This window comes from Protopterus annectens, chromosome 2.part1 (genome assembly GCF_019279795.1).
Source record: "Protopterus annectens isolate FY-2018-M chromosome 2.part1, PAN1.0, whole genome shotgun sequence".
NCBI classification, from domain to species: domain Eukaryota; kingdom Metazoa; phylum Chordata; order Ceratodontiformes; family Protopteridae; genus Protopterus; species Protopterus annectens.
Window position 1 is genome coordinate 945,757,371 of NC_056729.1, and position 20,084 is coordinate 945,777,454.

At 38.7% G+C, this 20,084-nt stretch overlaps 1 protein-coding gene across 1 annotated transcript in view; it reads left to right on the top strand.

The window, feature by feature from the left end:
• Window positions 1-20,084, top strand: part of LOC122794923 (probable ATP-dependent RNA helicase DDX60) — a 2,818,219-nt gene that overhangs the window by 1,655,362 nt on the left and 1,142,773 nt on the right. Inside the window, exon 24 of the mRNA XM_044063516.1 lies at window positions 14,699-14,826. Within this exon, the coding sequence (XP_043919451.1) occupies window positions 14,699-14,826 (128 nt within the window). The remainder of the gene's footprint in view (window positions 1-14,698; window positions 14,827-20,084) is intronic.

Consider the following 20,084-nt stretch of genomic DNA (forward strand, 5'->3'; position numbering starts at 1 on the left):
TAAAGCATGATTATAAAGTGTTCATGTCTATAATGGCTAAAGGAATGGCAGTAAGTAATGCTCAAATTGATAGATATGGATCAATTTTGTGGAGGGGAGGTAAACATTTGAGAACATTAACAGAACATTGATGATCCAGAAGGAAGCAGAATGGGAGAAAATACCATTGTTGTTAATGAGTCTTGATGCAGATAAGGCATTTGACAGAGTAAGCTGGGACTTTATGAGCAGGGCAATGGAAACATTTGCATTTCCTGAAAAACTTATAAGGTTGATTAGAAGGATTTATGAGGGATCAGAGGCGAAAATTAAAGTGGGTGGGGTCTTCTCTGATCATTTCTGCTTGAGCAGAAGAACCAGGCAGGGGCTTCCTCTTCCCCCTTGTTATTTGCATTATATTTAGAACCATTGGCAAGGAAAGTAAGGGACCCAGAAATTCAAGGATATAATCGGTATGGTAATCAAGAAAAGATGTCTGTATTGCCAAATGATATAATTTTGTACCTGAAAAAATAGAAAGAGACATTACAGTGTTGTGGAACATTTTGAGAGAGTTTCAAATCTTTTCAGCATTCAAAATTAACAAAGCTAAAACAAAGGCAATAGCGGTAAATTATGTACCTATATATGAATTGGTTCAGCAATATCCATATTTATAGGGACATGACAGAATGAAGTATTTGGGAGTATGGATTAAAATGATTCTGGTGTGGCAGCTGAGGATATGTGGAGAAAGACTAAACAAAAGATAATACAAAAACTGAGAACATGGAAGCTTTGTTAAATGGTTATGGATATGGACAGTGAGATACAAGCAGTTAAAAGGTTTTTAGTCCCATTTGTCTTTTACACAGGTCAGGCATATTTTTATCAACAAGAGAAGTTGTGGATAGCAATTACTAGAGATGAAGGACTTTATCTGGGAGGGGAAGATGGCAAGAGTCAAGTGAGATAAGCTGTTTTTTTCCAGTTGAACAGGGTGGATTGGGATTACCCAATCTAAAGGGGTATTTCAGAGTTTCACAGTTAAGGCTGCTATACATAGCACAAGCAGAAAACTATAATTAAAAGTGGAAAGGGATGATGATGATGAAACACGGGAAAGTTCAAGAAATAAGGAGAGACTGGGATTTTGGATGCAGACCTTTAAGGAAAATAACAATCATACAGAATGTTATAGCCATAAAGTAGCAGAAAGTATTCTAAGAACTAAGCCAACATGGGGATGGAGAAAGGAGATTCTGCCTATAGGGATCACTGCAATTAGGGATATAGACAATAGGCAAGAGGGGGCTGGAATTTATTGGCGAAAACTGGCAAAGGAACCAAAGTACCAAAGGAACCAAAGTATTGGGAGCAAATAACTAGAGAGGGAAAGATGATAGAATGGGAAGACTCCCAAGAATTTATTTGGACTGCAGGTTAGAGATTGCTTTCCCTCTCAATGATTGATATCAAAGTATTGGAAGAGAGAAAGAAATAGGGGGACCTAAAAGAAAGACCAGCACTGGTAGAGTTTTCAGTGGAATCTTGAACAGAATCTGCCATTAAAAAAGGAATAATTAGTAAACTTTAAAATATTGCATGATAACTATAAGAATCAATCAGAGGAGGAGGTTAGAAGGGATTGGGAGGAGAGACTGGATAAACAATTCACAAGGAAACAATAATTAGATATATGTATGTCTCCCAAATATATAACAACATCTAGAAGATTTAGAATTTTTGCTTGGAAATGTTTACATAGATCAAAAGAAGTGTGGCAAGGTCCAGAAAAAGTCACCAAAAATCAAAAAATCTGGACAGTACACGAAAGGCACCACACAGGAAACTCCTGGTTGTAGTATAAATACCAAGCAGACTCTATTGAATTAACGCCACAAAAAGGAAACAAGCGTTTTCATCCAAGTATCCCTCAGACTTCCTCAGACATAATGAATAAGTGAGTTCTATTGCATCACTATATATACACTCTCATTAAATAATTAATCAATTTAAAAATTAAAACAATCCTAGATATTTAAAGAAATAGTGTATCTGACATAGTAAATATACAATAGAAAATGCTTAAAAATAAATATTTAAAATTGAATATCATGACACAAATAGAATTAATACACCCACAGTTAAAAATAAATTCATATTAGTTAAAAAGTGTAAAAAATCTACAAATATAAATATTTTATTAAAAATGCATATATGGAATAAGTGACTGTGCAGAGAGCCATATGTATAATGACATTTAGCATAACACAAACTGTTTGATCAAAGTTTCACAGACCTAAGCTTTAACAGGGGTAACAAGGAAATACTGTTGTTTAAACCTGGAGGTTTGTTGGCCTCAAGTATAATCTGCCAAAAGGTTTCTCTGTATTCTAACTTAGATTCACAAGGTCAACCTCTCAAATCCTTGGGAATCATTTCAATCACAAAGAAGGAAAAACTGGCATTCGAACATAATAATGTATGCCTAAATAAGGCATTATTGTTGTTTCTTTTACTAACATCATTAATATGTTTGTAATTCTTCGTTTTAGTTGCCTTTCAGTTTTCCAAAATAAAAGCCTTCACAGGCACCACAGGTAATGTGGTAAACTAAACCTTGAGTAAGAATTTTCTATCAACAATTTCTGCCTGGAGGTGACCAGGACCTGTTCTTTTTGTGAAATATAAGCACACTGGGTACAGGCCCATCATTTATATGTACCCCTCCTTTTATGTGAGAAGACGTTGGAGTTATTGGCATATTCAAGTACATTTTTAATGTTATATCCCCGCCTAAAGACTACCTTTACAGGTTTGTCTTTCAAATTTGGAAGGTCTGTAAATTCCAAAGATCTCCCCCATTCTTTCTCTATTATGTTCTTAATCTGGTATGCATTTGCACTAAAACTAGTAACAAATGCTCTACTGTAACCCAAATCCGTATGCATTCTGGCACCATGTTTGTTGAGAAAACCATCTCCAATACCCAAAATAGGACTGTATTTGTCCCTCCTGCCTTGTGTAACTCAATTCTAATGTTGGAAATAAGTTCACTGGGGTAACCATGCTTCAAAAACATGCATTCTAGAACAGTGTATTCATTCTCATAATCAACATCAAGGGATGTCATATGACTAACACATACATATTGTCCCTTTACTATCCCTTTCTTCTGAAAGAATGGATGTGCACTAGTAAAACTGCTGTATGTGTTGGAGAAGGTAGGTTTTCTAAAAATGGTAAACTTAAAACCCTGTTCCATTTTATGTAGGGAAACATCTAAATAATTAACATTTGCATAGTAACTTGATAAGTAAACTTGAAAAAAGTAGTAGTTTGGTTCAAGTACTGGATAAATTCATCTAAAGGTTCTAGGCTCCCCACCCAAAAAATACAACTATCATCAAGGAACCTGGCATATAGAGTCCAAAACCTAGTGTAACTACCAGTGTGCACATATTGTTGTTCCCACACTGATACAATAATGTCTGCAAAAGTGGGGGCACAACTGGCCCCCATGGTGACTCCAGTTTCTTGTCGAAAGAACTCCCCCTCAAAAAAACAAAAAAGTGTTCTTGAGGACAAGTTTGGCCAATTCCAAACACATAAATGTTAGTTTCCATTGCTCTTGGTTTCATTCTAAGAGCTTCTTCCAACAGGTTAAACCTAGATTGTGTGGGATGATGGAAAATAAGTCTACCACATCTATTGTGACAAATTTTAGATGAGGTGAAAAATGTTCAGGTTTAACCCTACTCAAAAAATCCCATGAATCCTTTAAGATATGGGTTTCCCCTCCCCAAAAAAGTTTCAATTTCCAGTCTAGGTATTTGTTCAAAGGGGAGGTTTTGGAACCTCCTGAAGCGATGATAGGTCTGGAGGGGGGGGGGATCCTCAGTACTCTTGTGAACTTTGGGTATCCCAAAGATAGAAGGTACCCTAGGAGTATTATTTTTCAAATACTTGTAGGTTTCAAAATCTATGACCCCCTGGTTGAAAAGATCTTTGAGTGCCAAGTCAATCTTCTTGTATGAGATACTGATCTCATTAATAGAAACCTTGCTATACCTTAAGTCATCATGTAAAATGGAAAACATCTTGCCCTCATACAAAATGTTGTCCTTGAAGACAATGCCCCCTCCCTTGTCTGGTTCCATAACACGAATGGTAGGGTTAGAGCATAATTACGTCAAAAGTTGTTTCTAATTGTCATCTAAGTTAGATGTTATTTTAGTACATTTAAACATTTTCCTTATCTCAGATTCTATCACATTTTCCAGGTTCCTCAGCTGTGGACGAATTGGGGGGGAGGTTAAAACACTTGTTTTTTTAGGAGCCATTGATCTAGGTGTTAAAGAACTCTCACCAAACATATTTTCTAAATTAAGTTGCCTGATAAACATTTTTACATCTAGGATGTCCTGTGTAAGATTGCTTTTTTTCATAGGAAAAAACTTAAAACCTTTGATAAATAAGTTAAAAAAATCATCAGTAACTTCTAAACCACTGTAGTTGAAAATGTGGAAACCCAATCTACTGACTACATGAGAGTTATCATCATGGAGGGAAGTTGCACCAGCAACTATGTTCTGGTAACGGTTCCCCCTGTAACCTCCTTCCCCCTGGTGATAAGTCCCACTGTGAAAAAGGTTGTTATTATTATTGTGTTTGTTACAAAGTCTCTCGGATCTTCATGGAACAAAATCCTGGTAGGCAGGTTGAGTATTTTCACCAACAAATACATCCTGGTTCGACTGAACTGGGTGTTGAGTATGAACTGTGTTGGAGTTGTAATGTGAAGTACACTCAAAGTTAGGTGGGTAATTTTGAAACCTAGGTAAAGGATATTGTTTGCCTTCCTTGTATTCCTTGGTATCTCTGTCAAGCTTTTTATACTTTCTGTTCAGTATTTCATCACATTGTTTTATCAATGTGCACCCTCAACTCATAATACCTGTTTTTCTCACCTTCAATACCAAACAATAGATTATTGGTAACCCGTGTATTGTATAAGTCTATTTGTTCCTGTAAAATGTTCATTTCATGCTCATTATTTCTTACAATGGCCCTCAAAATATCAAGACCACAGTTGTCAAATATATTAAGAAGTTCTTTGTGAAAATCACTTCCACTGACAACGTTATTAGGGTATTTGTGAATCCAAAGCCCTTTAGGTATAATACGTAACTTTATACACTCATTTAAATTTGATTTGTCAATACTAAAAGACTTGTACCTTAAAAGGGTGCTGTGTAGTTTATTTAAGGTGTCCCTGTAGGTGTCGGATACATCAGCAGTAACTTGTGCCATAGTAGGTTTACAGAATAATGGTTTATCCTGAAGCCATTCATTTAAATCCACTGGTGGTCAAGTGACAGTGGTAGATTTGATTGCTGCATCTGTTTGTATATCAGAATTGGCTTGCGCATGCAAAATTGTAGGTGTGCTGTTAAATGTCTGTATATTAGATCTTGAAGCATGTGCATTTGCTCCCAAAGCAGTTCCTGAAATGTTCTGACGTTGAAAAAGCCTGGAATTAAACAGTGCTTCCTGGTTTCTGGGCAAACAAGAATTAGATAAAAATCCATAAGTCCTTGGCTGAGAGGAGTCAAAAGCTCTACAAGCTTTGTCAATTGACCAGCTATTTTCCAAAATTCACCCACTTCGGAACCCCTGGGTCCTTCCGTTCTATTAGTGGGTGTAGTATGCCCTTCGGTAGACTCCATAGTAAACAAAAAATGAAAGAAGTGGAGCAAGGTCCAGAAAAAGTCACAAAAACCAAAATTTCTGTACAGAATACGAAAGGCACCACACAGGAAACTCCTGGTTGTAGTAAAAACACAAAGCAGACTCCTTTATTGAATTAACGCCACAAATAAAGGAAATAAGCGTTTTCGTCCAAGTATCCCTCAGACTTCCTCAGATATAATGAATAAATGAGTTCTGTTGCATCACTATATATACACTCTCATTAAATAATCAATTAAAAAATTTAAAAAATCCTAGATATTTAAAGAAATAGTGTATCTGACATAGTAAATATGCAATAGAAAACGCTTAAAAATAAATATTTGAAATTGAGTATCATGAAACAAATAGAATTACTACACCCACAGTTAAAAATAAATTCATATAAGATAAAAAGTGTAAAAAATCTTCAAATATACATATTTTATTAAAAATGCATATATAAAATAAGTGACTGTGCAGAGAGCCATATGTATAATGACATTTGACATAACACAAACTGTGTGATCAGTATTTCCTTGGTACACCTGTTAAAGCTTAGGTCTGCGAAACTTTGATCAAACAGTTTGTGTTATGCTAAATGTCGTTATACATATGGTTCTCTGCACAGTCACTCATTTCATATATGCATTTTTAATACAATATTTATATTTGTAGATTTTTTACACTTTTTATCTTATATGAATTTATTTTTAACTGGGTGTATTAATTATATTTGTTTCATGATATTCAATTTTAAGTATTTCTTTTTAAGCGTTTTCTATTGCATATTTACTATGTCAGATACACTATTTCTTTAAACATCTAGGATTGTTTTATTTTTTTAATTGATTAAGTATTTAATGAGAGTGCATATATAGTGATGCAACAGAACTCATTTATTCATTATATCTGAGGATGTCTGAGGGATACTCGGACAAAAACACTTGTTTCCTTTTCTGTGGCGTTAATTCAATAAAGGAGTCTGATTTGTGTTTCTAATACATCCAGGAGTTTCCTGTGTGATGCCTTTCGTGTTCTGTCCAGATTTTTTGGTTTTATGTTTACATAGATATTTCTATACCCCAAGTAGATTCCAGAGAATTTTTCCTCAGGTAGAGAGCAAATGTCGGAGGTGTGATGTAGAAGAAAGAGGTAACTGGAAACATATTTTCTGGGAGTGCGGTGAGTTGGCAGACTTTTAAGATTCCTTGAGGGATGCAGTGTTGGAGATGCTGGGTGGGCAGATTGGTGTGGCGAGGAATATGATTTTTCTGAGCTATATTACAGAATTGGAATTGCCTGGAAATGGTAAGGCTTTGCTGTGTCTAATTATGGCGGTTGCCAAAGAAAGCAAATACTAGAAAATAGAAATCAGAATCTAAACCAGCTATACTAGAAGTAGTGAATATAGTAACAGAGATAATACAACTGGAACTGAGATCTTTAGAAAAGGGTAGGAGAAAACTACATAGAAAAAATGAGCTATGTAATGTTTGACTGAATATGATTGGGTAGATTATAAGTGATGTATAATGTTTGCAACTGGGAGTGTATCAGTATGGTTTGTGATGTAAAATGCTTGCAACTAGGATTGTGTTGATGTGGTTTGTTTTCATTTATATAAATGTATGATTGCTTATGTCATAAGTGATAGTTTAATAAAGATGTTTCTTGTTTTAAAAAAGGGCAGGAATTGAATAATTTATGTAATGTTGCTTAGGTTATATGATATATAGCAACATACATGAAGTATAATGTTTATAAACATGAACTTTTAATACAGTTTGATTACCTTTATATAAATGTAAATTTGCCTATGTCACAATTGATAATTCAATAAAGGTGTTTAAAAAAAAGACTTACATGTGAACTATTGGATAACTACCGCAAATGCTGCCTGTAATCATATTAATCAGATTTATAACTCACTTGGTGCTTAACCAGCCTAGCAGTATCATTCATTGCTAATTGTGTTTGCAATAACAGTTCTTTCAGTGTGGCTACATTACTACCACTTGTAGTAGTAAGTTAGCTGGGCATTTCATTTAGGTTCTTTTATACTGCTGACACTCTCAAAGCTTTGAAGTAATGCAGCATATAATCACCATACATCTTCTTCATATAGTACTGTGTTGTTAATTTATGAGTTTCATCTGCCTTGTATACAAAAGTATAACATTTTAGTCAGTACTTTGGCAGGGGTCTTTGTACCTGTAAATCATTATATTATTACTAGCTGTTTTTGAAAGACCTTATATATCCCTAACTATATTTTTGTCATAAAGTATTTTTGACCCTCTCCTCATATGTTGCTCATTTAATTTCATTTTTATTTGTATGTTTTTATACTCATTCTAATAGTGTTTGTATACTTACCCCAAGTTGAGACTGAAATTGGTCAGAATTGATGTGTGTTCTACTCTGGTAAACAAATTCAAATAAATAAAATAAGTAGATATCAGAATGGGCATGATTTGTTAACTGTGTCAAAGCATGTACAGTTATCTTTATTTTTTCTGGACAGAAGTATGTACGCACGTACTAAACAGTAAATTGCATTTTTAATTTCAGAATCAATGAGTAGGATGATTCCATTCAGTAACACAGAATATATTATATTTGTAAAATTCTAGGCTAGCAAAATCAAAATCACTGAAATACAACAATCCTAATGACTCTTTTCACTTTGTAAAGATTACCTTTTGGAATAACTGTTGATCTGATGTTGCCAGTCTTCACTTAATCCTTGTCTGCAGGTTTGGTTCCGTATATCGGAACCAACTTAGCCATGATTCCAGCTCATGCTTTCCAAAAACTCTCAAGCTTAGCTTTACCTATAATGCTACTTTCAGGATTACCTCAGGTCTCGTTTGCTGCTTTAAAGGGCCAGATGCTTTCTGTCTCTGTCAGCTCTCGAGCTAGCCTTTATTTCAACTGTAAGTGCTATTTTCAGTTTTTTTTTCCAAAAATCTTTTATTACTATTGTTTTTCTTTATTATTCATTTACCCAGCTCCTCTTCACTAACACGAATAGTGTTTTTTCTTGAATACCATCTTTGGTAGTTCTCTTTCTTCCTGATACCTCTATGGTAATCTTTTGTACCATTGTTGGTACTCCCCTCCCTTTTTTCCCCTCTATCTTTTTAACGTTATGGTAATTCTTTCATACCATCATTGGTATGTCCTTCTTCTCCAACTAAAAAAAAAGAACCTTTCTTCCCCTCTCTATCTACCTTGTTGTGTTTTTATTGCTATGGCTGAGAAAACTAAATGCACTTCTCATTTCAAGAGATGCCACAAGTGTGATCAGAAACTACATGACTCTAATGGACACTCTTTGTGTGTCTACTGATTGGGTCCGGTAAACCTTCAAGAAAACTCTGCCATCTCTCATGGCTTTAGTCACCAGGCCCTCGTAGTGAGAAAAAATAAATTAATCTTGAAAGGCATTATAAAATCTAGTTTCGATGAGGCTATATCTGTATCCTCCAAAACTGATGATAGCTCCCCTTCTTCTTCCTCCTCATGTAGACATGAAGGATCCAAGAAGGAGAGTTGCTTTGTTCTGAAGGTTTTGTTGGAACCACCTATGAAAAAGGCTGAGACGTCCCCAGTTCCCACTGTTTTGTTGGAAGAGAATGGAAAGCAGCTACTGTCCTCAGTGCCGTCGGTGCTGTCCTCTGCACTGACAATTTCAGCACCCACTACTTTATTGGAGCAGATATCTTCTCCCTCCTTTGTTCCACTAGTCTTGGAACCAAAGGAGTATTCTTTTCAGGATTTGCCACATACAAGATATTCTCCATCTATTGACCCTTTTGCAGACCGACCTTCAAGCCCATTCTTGGATAGACCCTGGTCCCCAGCAGTCTCTTCGGTCTGCTCCACCAAGCCCCTCACAGAGTCCACTGTTTTGAGGCTGGTGGACCAGCTTCTGGCAGCATGGGGATTAGCCACTTACTCAGTTCCTAACACTTCTGGTCTGGAAACTTTCATGTCTCTAAACCAATCCTTGTTCCTCCTCTGACACCAACTGAGCCTTCGGAGTTCCCCATTCTGATGGCCTCAGTTTCGACTGTTTCAGTGCCAGTTAGATCTCTTTCTTCAGCACAGATGATTATCCTGAGCTCTTCAGTTCTGTTGGGGTTGGAGCTTCATTGTCTGTTCCGTACAGTGTGGCTTGACTCCGATGTTGTCGGAGCCATCCAAACTTCTTGAGGCATCGGAACACATAAGTTTAACTCTGGCTTCAGGCTTGGGGGCGGCATCCTCAGTGCAGCATGGGACCATGGTTTTAAAGGAGTCTGCTTCAATTCTGGGCTCCCATTCCTTTTTGAGGGGGAGGCCTGCTTTCTGGGCTATGGAAAAGGACTTGTCCACGATAGGCTCCCAGTATGTACCTGTCTAATCAGAACAGCATCTCTGTCCTTCCCCTTACCAAGAGCTACCTCCAGCCTCTACCTCGGGGCAGCGGACATGGAAACCTCAGGATTCAACCATGGTGGTCAAGTCTTCTTCAGACACCTACCCGGCCCATCCAACTGAGGAGGTACCCCTGAAGAGAAAGTGCAAGAGTCTTGCACAGAAGATACTGACTTCGATGATGGGGAAGGTTCACCAAAGTCACCTTTGGAAGATATCTAATTCAGTGACATTCTAGAGATTTTGCAGCAGAGAGGTGGCTGGACTTCCCAAAGGCCTTCTTCAGAGGAGTCAGTATGTCTGCAGGCTTACCGTGCCCGACCATCTGCTTCTTGGATATATCCGCCCACTGATAATCTGATTAAGTTGATTGCGCAGAGGGCTTGGAAGATTCCTGATTCCATCGAGCCAATCCCCAAGAAACCAGATCATATTTTGTCAGTTCCAGCAGATCAGCAACATTGGGCTAAAGGGATACCAGTAGATGGCATGGTGATTGCAGCAGCCACTAAAAACGGAACCTGTTGGTGAGAGTCCTACTATCTGTCCTCCTAATAAAGAGTCTAGGATGATGGATAGATTTGGGAAGTGCGTATACACTTTATCGACCTTTGTGCATAGGTCCTTGACCTTCATGGCACATTTCACTAGACTTCAAAGAGATCTGAAAAAGGAGTTATCAGACACTCTAACAGAAACCATAGCTGAGGGGGTTCAGGATAAAGTTACTTCCCAGCTGGCATCCCTTGATTCAATATGCAACTCTTCCATGAGGTTCATTGCATACGCAGCTGAAGGGACGACTATGGCAGCAGATTCTGGGGTAGCCATGATGGGACACACCTAGATGCACTTATATGAGTTTGCGGAGCCATTTAAGTCTTCTTTCGTCAATCCTCCCTTTTGTCCCCAAAATTAATGAGATCCTTGCCAGATGTGAGAATGATGGAAAGACCCTTTCTGCCTTGGGCTGTGCATTTCCACTCCTCATTGCAGTACTGCAGGAACCAGAGGAGTGGGAAGTTATAGTTCAAAAAGTCCCAAAGGCCTTCCAGGACAGACATGTTAGTGACTTCTCTTGGAGCAGATGGGGGAGTTATAATGGAAGATGCCATGCTAGAGGCAAAGTTGGCCTGAAAAATTAGAGTTCTGGGGATTTTGTTTGCTGGTAACGCTTATCAGCTTTTCTGAATGGAGGCCCAATTGCCGTCCTCTGGAGGCAGTAGGGGGATAACTATCTCTGCACCTATCAACCTGGCTAAACATAACAATGGACAATTGGGTGCAGAGGATTATAACCAGAGGTTACAATATTCCCTTTTCAAAACAACCCAAACAAGCAAAGAGAATCCCAGACATTCCACCCAGTCACAGGGATGCAGCAGTCTTAGAAATTCAAAAACTGCTCGACAAAAGAGTCATCCAATCAGTCAGCCAGACCAGATAGGATCTGGTGTGTACTCAAGATTATTTTTAGTGTCAAAGAAAACAGGGAAATGGAGACTCATTTTGGATTTCAGTGTGTTGAACAAATCAGTTTGACAAACCAAAGTCTGGATGGTCACAGTTCAGTCTATTCTTCTTTTCTTAGGAAAAGATGATTGGATGTGCTCAAGAGATCTTCAGGATGCATATTATCACATAAAAATGAAAAAGCGCTCCAGAAGATTTCTGCGCATCCAGCTGGGAGCCAGTCACTATCAGTTCAGAGCCCTGCCCTTTGGTCTCACCACAGCCCCCAGGGTGTTCACTAAATCCATGGCAGTGGTATCAACCCACTTCAGACTGCAAGGATTCTGGGTGTTTCCATACCTAGATGATTGGCTGATTATCACAGCCACCAGGCATCTGCTGCTTCAAGCAAAAAGCTATGTTCTTTAAACTTATTCCTGACTGGGGATCAGAATAAACTACGAAAAATCCCATCTAGATCCAACACAGCATTTAGAGTTCATGGGAGCAGTGTTAAATACAAGCATCTGTATCACGTCTCTCCCCAAGAAAGACTTAAGAGAATAAAAATCCAAGTCAGACAGATTGTTCACAGCAGAACAGTGACTGCAAAACTGTTTACAGGCCCTAGGATTGATGGCAGCCACCATCACTTTAGTTCCCCTTGCGAGATTTCACATGTGAATTCTACAATGGCTGTTGGTGTAATGGTCTTTCCTCAATCACCCTATGTCTCATCAAGTTCTGATTACCAATTTATGCAAGAAAGACCTGAGTTGGTGGCTTAATTCCAAAGAAATTTTGTCAGGCTATCCATTTGTTCCTCCTCAACCCCAAGCCATAGTGACCATGAATGCATCATAGGTAGGGTGGGGGGGGGCATTACCTGGAAATGACAGTCCAAGGCACTTGGACCTAGTTTGAGGCCAATTTGCACATCAGTGTTCTAGAGATGAGGGCATTGCTTCTGGCACTGCAAGCATTTCAAGAAGCCCTCCTCTTGGGAACGATTGCAGTCCAAACAGACAACATGTCAGTTGTTTGGTACATCAACAAACAAGGGGGAACCAAATCTTATCTTATGGCAATGGGCAGTTTCATCTGACCACTTTCTAATTGCAACGCATATTCCAGGGAGCTCCCACGTGATTGTGGACAAATTGAGCAGGAGTATTCTGATGCCTCACGAGTTGTCTCTCAACCCTTTGGATATTTCGTCCATAGGGCCAGCCGTGCTGCGATCTGTTTGCATCCCCCAAACAAAAAGGGCAGCAGCTACTTTGCCCTGATCCCCCCTCCAGGGAAGTCACTAAGAAATGCTGTTCTTCATGACTGAACCCCAGTCTGCTATATCCCTTTCCCCGGAATCCCTATCATTTCCCAGTTGCTAAAGATAGCCATCAGGTCGAAGAACAAGATAATTCTCATTTCCCCTTTTTGGCCATGACAAATATGGTTTCCCTTTCTTTGGCCTCACCTAATTCAGAAACCTTCGATACTGGACTCAGTTCCAGACCTATTGTCCCATCCAGATGGACTTACTTACCTGAATCTTCACAATCTCAAGCTCACTGCATGGCTTCTCCAGTTCCCATGATAGCCAGGAATTCTAATCTCACTGCCCCAATTCAGCCAATTGTCTTAGCCTCCCACAAACCTTCAACTAGACGATTATACAGCAGCAAGTGGCAAAAAATTTCAAAATGGGGTACAAACAATGATTCTGACCTATATTCTGCCCAGTTCATAAGGTCTTGGAATTTCTAGCTTCGCTTTTGGTGCATGGGTGTCCTCTTCGTGTGTACAAGTGCATTTAGCTGCAATGTCAAATTTTTGTAATGTTCTAAATAATTCAGCTTTAATGTCCTACAAGCTTTGTAAAGCCTTTCTAAAAGGAACCTTATTAATGAGACCTCCATACAAGGACCCTTCTACACCTTGGGACCTCAGTCTAGTGCTACAATCTTTAATTAGTTCTCCTTTTGTACCATCCGCAATTTTTGATTGCTCTTACCTCTGCTAGGAGAATATCTGAGTTATAAGCCTTATCTTGCAAACCTCCTTACCAGATCTTGCATAAGGACAGGGTGTCTTTGAGAACAAATCCTTCTTTTTTACCGGAAGTAGTATCTGATACTAATAGTAACCGCACTATACAACTTCCTGTATTTTTCCCCAATTTTCAAACAGAGGTGAATATTGCCTGCATTTGCTGGATGTTCACATATATTTTTGTTTTTACCTTCACAGAATGAAGGAATTCAGAAAATCTGATCAGTTGTTTGTTTCTTTCTCTTATGCTGTTTGGGCAAAAACGTTTCTAAGGTTTCTCTGGCTAAATGGCTCAGGGACTGCATAGAATCCTTTATTTATAACGAAAGGAAAGTGCAACTGCTGGGACCTGTAAAGGTACATTCTACAAGGCCAATAGCCGCTTCTTCAATCTTCCATGCCAGAGCCTCTATAGATGATATCTGTGCAGCAGCTACTTGGGCATCTCCGCATACCTTTTTTACTCATTACAAACTGGATTTGATCGCTAGGGGAAGAGCATCTTTTGGTTCGATGGTGCTCAGGAATATACTTCCATGAGGCCGCCCAAGATTTCTTTAGGTGGGAACTCTGTCCCACAGTCAAGAATTAAGTGAAGATTGACATCAGATAAAGAAGTTATGTCTTACCATAAAGTTGCATCTGTGTTGTTGACCTTCACTTATCCTTAACAACCCACCCTCCTTCTCCTTGCCTTTCCGGCTTCCTGGTGGAAGAAATCTATCACAATAGATTGGTTTATCATTTTTATGAATAAACATATGGTCTCTGATCTGTTATTTTCTGTCTGTCACTATCATGTGCAAACTCAATCTGAGTTAATCTTGAGAGTAGCATTAAGGGTAAAGCTAAGCTCAAGAGTTTTTGGAAGGCACGAGCTGGAATAACAGCTAAGTCGGTTCCAAGATACAGAACTGAGCCCCACAGTCAAGGATAAGTGAAGATCAACAACACAGATGGAACGTTATTGCAAGGCATCTTTTTTCAGCAGCTATGGTTTCTGAGTGGCATGATTCAGTTCATTAACACAGAATGTATTAAATTTGTCAAATTCTAGGTTGGCAAAGTACTGAAAAGTCTCCAACCAGAAATTGAAGATGTAGCAGAGCATGACATGAAGAAACTTTTTCCATGTTTTGTTGAAGAACTGCGAAAAATTGATGCGTTGCCTGCTTTATTTTTCATGTAAGTTGACATCATTATTATGTCATGATGAAATCTTTCTGGTGATAAAAGAAGTAAGATGCTACAACACATTTTGCTGTAATTTCTCTAAGAGTATCAGGGTATCTCCAAAAGAAAAATGTTCAAAAATTTGAAGTTAAGTGATTACCTCTGGTGATTTCCAAAATGCTTGAGTGTCTTAAATGGAGAATAAAAGCATCTAATTCATTATTTATAGACCATATATTGAAGAAACACAGGATGAGCAGACTAAAGTATAAAATCTTGTTAGTACTGTAACCCCCCCCCACACACACACACACACACACACACACACACACACCGGGAGGTGATGAGAATCACTGACCAAGTAGTTGACATTCTGCATAAATTAGACCCTATAGTGAGAAACTTTAATTTGTTTTTGATAAAAAGTCACATCAGTACATCTACCTCCATCATGACTGTTTTGCTTCCGAGCAAATGTGTGTGTATACGTATACATAAACACACACACACACACACACACACATATATATATATATATATATATATATATATATATATATATATATATAGCTATAGGTATAGTTATAGATATAGATATTATGTATAGGTATATTATATAGGTTTTGCAGAGTCATTATTACTTTAAGTACTAAGATAAGATGAACTATGTGTGTTTTCTCAGGTTTTGAACATGGTTGGTTTTTAAATGGCTGTACAATTAGATGCATATTTTTACTGAGAAGATTAGAGATGATTGGAAAAACATGTTTAAGGGAATTGTGGAGTCAAATGAAAGTTGATTCAGGAATCCATCCCTCTAACCAATCCTAAATTACTTTTCTTTGTAATATTTCTTTATTTTGTACTATACAAAATGTTACATTTTAAATATACTACTCTTTTCACCTTACATATACATGCTGCTCTTATACTGTTAACACATACCCCTTCACTCAATTACTCACAAATAAACCTAGCTCCAAAATCACCCACCAAGAAAAACATCCATATAGCTTTTCAAACATATCAGCTAGCCTCATCAAGCCAAACATACTATACTTTTCAAAGTGAAGAATTCTAGACTTCTCATTAGAGCCCACTCCACAGCTGTATCTTGTCTCACTTTTGCACAAAACTCTAACTGACCATAACAAATACTTTCCCAACCTTAATAACCTAACCCAATGTGGTGATATCCACCCTAATCCCGGACCACCACAGGACTACACCTGCCCACTAACCCCTGCCACAAAGCATATGATGCTAGTAACCCTAATTTTATGCAGTATCTGAAACAAAATAACTGAATCTCATTCCTGGCTATCACAATACTCCCCAGATATAGTAGCTGTCACAGAAACTTGGTTAAAACCACACATCAAAGACTCAGCATTTCACCCACCTAGTTATAATATGATGAGAAATGATAGAATTAACAAAAAAACAGAAGGTGTAGCATTAATTTATCCTAGCATTTATACAGTTCAACCTCTCTCCATATCAATTCCCAACTTTGGTAATGCTGACATTCTCGTTGCATCTTTGAAAGTAAACAATACTAAGCAACTCTTTATTGTAGTAGTGTACATACCCCCATGAACCAGGCCAAAACATCCTGTACTGGAAAATATTCTTTCAAGGGTGTCCAAAAACATCTCTAATGAAACAGTAATCATGGGAGATGTCAATATCAATTGGCTAAACCTATCCACTTACCATCAAATAGTATCAGTCTCTATGGCTTTACACAACTCATCACCTCTCCTACTAGAACACAAAACAACAATAATTTAACTTTAGCCTTAGACTGGATCCTTGTCTCTGACCCCCTAAAATACTCTTAACTCCAATACACTTCCCAATACATTGTGACCACCTGCCTGCATATACTTATAGAAGTACCCCCAAAAGCCCAAAACCCATACCTATAAAACATCAAGAAATCTAACAAACTTCAGCCAAAACTTGTTTAGTAACTTATTAATATCAAGCAACTGGTCAATATTAAAAACTCTACCTCTAGATGACGCCATCAGCTACGTCAATAAACTATTCTTAGAAACTCTCAACAACTTAGCTCCTCTTAGAACAAAAAGAACAAAGGCTAATCCTGCACCTTGGCTAACCAAATCCACCAAACAAATGCTACAAACCAGAGAGAGTGCATGGAAATATAGGCTAAAAAACAGAAATGACATAACTCTCCAAAACTACAGGCTACTTCGTAATAAATAAATAAAAAAATCAGTGAATGCTGATAAAAATATTTTTCACGGCAATTAACCAACCATAAAAACAATCTAAAAATTTTCTGGAAAACCATCACATCACTTCTTACCCCTGGGTCCACACAAAACCCTTTCCCAAACACAGACAAAACACCAACTGAAGTGGCTAATATGTTTAATATCCACTTCATTGACAGCATAGCTAAATTAGTCATAGGCTCTAACTCTTAACACAAATTCTAACTCTGTTAATAATCCCCCTCCTCCCTCAAACAACCAATAAGGGCAAGAATACCTCTTTTCCCCATTACCAAAATCCTTCAGGACTCAATACTCCAATACCTCCATTCTCTTTGCAACCAGTATCTACTACATTAATCCGTAAACTTCATCTCAATCTAAAACCTTGCTCCTCATCCTCTTACAACCTTCCACCAGAATACTTAAAACTCGCTGCTGATTCAGTTGCTTATCCAGTCAGCATTCTTATGAATCGATCCATTTTGGAATCACATGTCCCCACCCTTTGGAAGAAGTCAATCATATCCCCCATGGACAAAGGAGGTAAATCTAATGAACTAACAAACTATAGACCCATCTCTAGCCTTTCCCCTCTATCCAAACTGCTTGACAAGTGCATACATATTCAACTGCTAAACCATCTTATCCCTAACAATCTCCTTACATCTACTCAACATGGCTTTAGGTCAGCACACAGTATGGCAACCACTCTTATCTCTTTTACAGATATAGTCAACAAAGCTAGGGACTCCAATCTGTACACCTGTGTAGTACCACTAGATTTGTCAAAGACCTTTGATACAGTCTCACGTGACAAACTTCTTCAGCAACTGTCATCATTAGGTTGTTCACTACCTTCCAAGCTGTGGTTTAAAAGTTACCTATCTAATAGACAGCAATATGTAAAATGGCAAGGTTGCCTATCTCAATACCAGACTAACAAAGCTGGTGCCCCACAGGGGTCCATTCTCAGACCCCTCCTCATCAATATATTCATCAATAATCTACACACTGCCTGCCATCACAGCACACTAATCCAATACACTGATGATTCTAGCATAATTTCCTCCTCCAACAACATACCTGACCTGTTGCAAAAAACACAGAATGTCTTTACTTCAATAGAATCGTGGCTAAACAATGTGCAATTACTGCTTAACCCTAACAAAAGTAAACTTCTACTTTTCACTCATAAAACATTCACATCTGAATTCAAAATCTAATCCCAAAACAAAACAGAGATTGAAATTGTAACAAGTGCTAAAATATCAGGTGTCACTGTAGACAACAAAGTCACATTTGACCAATACATACATAATATATATATCTGATGTTGTTAATCTTCGTTCATTCATTATGATGGGTTATCGGTTCTGTCCTCGGAACTGAGCCGGCCTTATACCAAGCTCGCGTCAGCCAAAAACTCTCGAGCTAAGATCCTACCCACAATGCTCTGCTCCCTGTTACCTCAGATCTCATTTGACACATTACTGTACAGCCATCTCAAGCCTTCTCTCTCAGCTAAGTGTTCAATTTTTTGAAGTTTTTCTATTATTAGTGTACAGAAAGTTTTCAATTCTTTGCTATGTCTATCTTCTTAACCTATTGCAACTTTGAGACTCTCTCCCTATAGTATATTCTATCCCTTTTCTTACCTTTGAGGTAATTCTCCATTACCATCATTGGTAATTCTTCCTCTCCCTTTCTCACCATTCTGGGAAGTTTCATAACTTTTTAGTAGTATTGTAGTTTTTCCCTTGATATTACAATGTCAGATAAGAAAAGTAGTGGTGGTTTCAAACAATGTACAGAATGCGGCCGTAAGTTACTGCTTTCTGATGGCCATTACTTGTGTGTTTATTGTCTGAATGTTCCCCACCTTTCAATGGACCCCCCCCCCCCCCGGTGTGAGATTTGTAGAAATTTCTCAACTAGGACTCTGAATGAAAGGAAGAACAAACTTATACTAAAAGGCCTCCTTAAATCTCCTGTGAGGCTACCTCTGGGTCGGATGGCTCACCCCATTCTTCTAAACCCCGTAAGAGGTGTTCTTCTTCTTCCTACTCGAGGTCACTCACTTCGTCTCTGTCTGGAAACCACAAGGAGTTGACTCACAAAAAGGTGAAAACTTTGGTCCCGGCACTGCCATCTGTGGTCCTTTCAGCCCCAGCCTCAGCACTGCCCCAATTTGTTCTCACTCCAGCTATGTCTTCTTCACCGCCACTGGCACCGGTGCAGACACTCATGGCTCTGACAGTATTGTCACAGCCTTTTTGGGCACCGCTGACGTCAGTGCAGACTCCTTTGGCACTGTCTTTACAGGTACAGTCTCCTTTGGCACCGTTGGTTCTGACTCCTTCAGCTCCATCCTTGCTAATGCAGTCAACATCTGGAGTACGACCTACTTGGTGCAGTTACTTTCAGCACCGTCGTTACCGGTGCAGACATCTTCTTCGGAGGCACCATATTCATCGGTGCAGACATTTGCCATACCACACTTCGTGGTGCAGATATCCTCGACGACTATGGTGCCACATTTGTCGGTGCAGATACCCTCGCCACCATTCTCCTCGGTGCAGACACCCTCTACATTACACGAACTCACCAGAATTAAGTACTCTCCCTCCACAGATCCTTTTGTGGGAAATCAGTACATCCCCTTTTTGGACAGGCCAGAATCTCCATAAGGTCTCTCTATGAGGTCAACCAGGAGCCTGTCAGAACAGGATGTGTTGCAGCTTGTCTATCAGCTGCTTGTGGTCAGGGGACTCTCTAATCCATCTAAAGCTGCACTCCCTCTTGCAGGTGACTGTATTTCTCCACAGACTCCATCTTACACACCTCCTTCGACTTCCAGGGAAACATAGAAGCCCCTCCCTCCGACATCAGCTTCCCGTTCTTCAACACCAACAGTGGACCTCACTTTGGAGTTGGAGTCATCCTTGTGGCCCTTGGTGCACTGGACACCAGGCCCTTCTCAGGCTAGAGGCTGTGCCATGGGGGCAGGCATTCTTGGTTCAA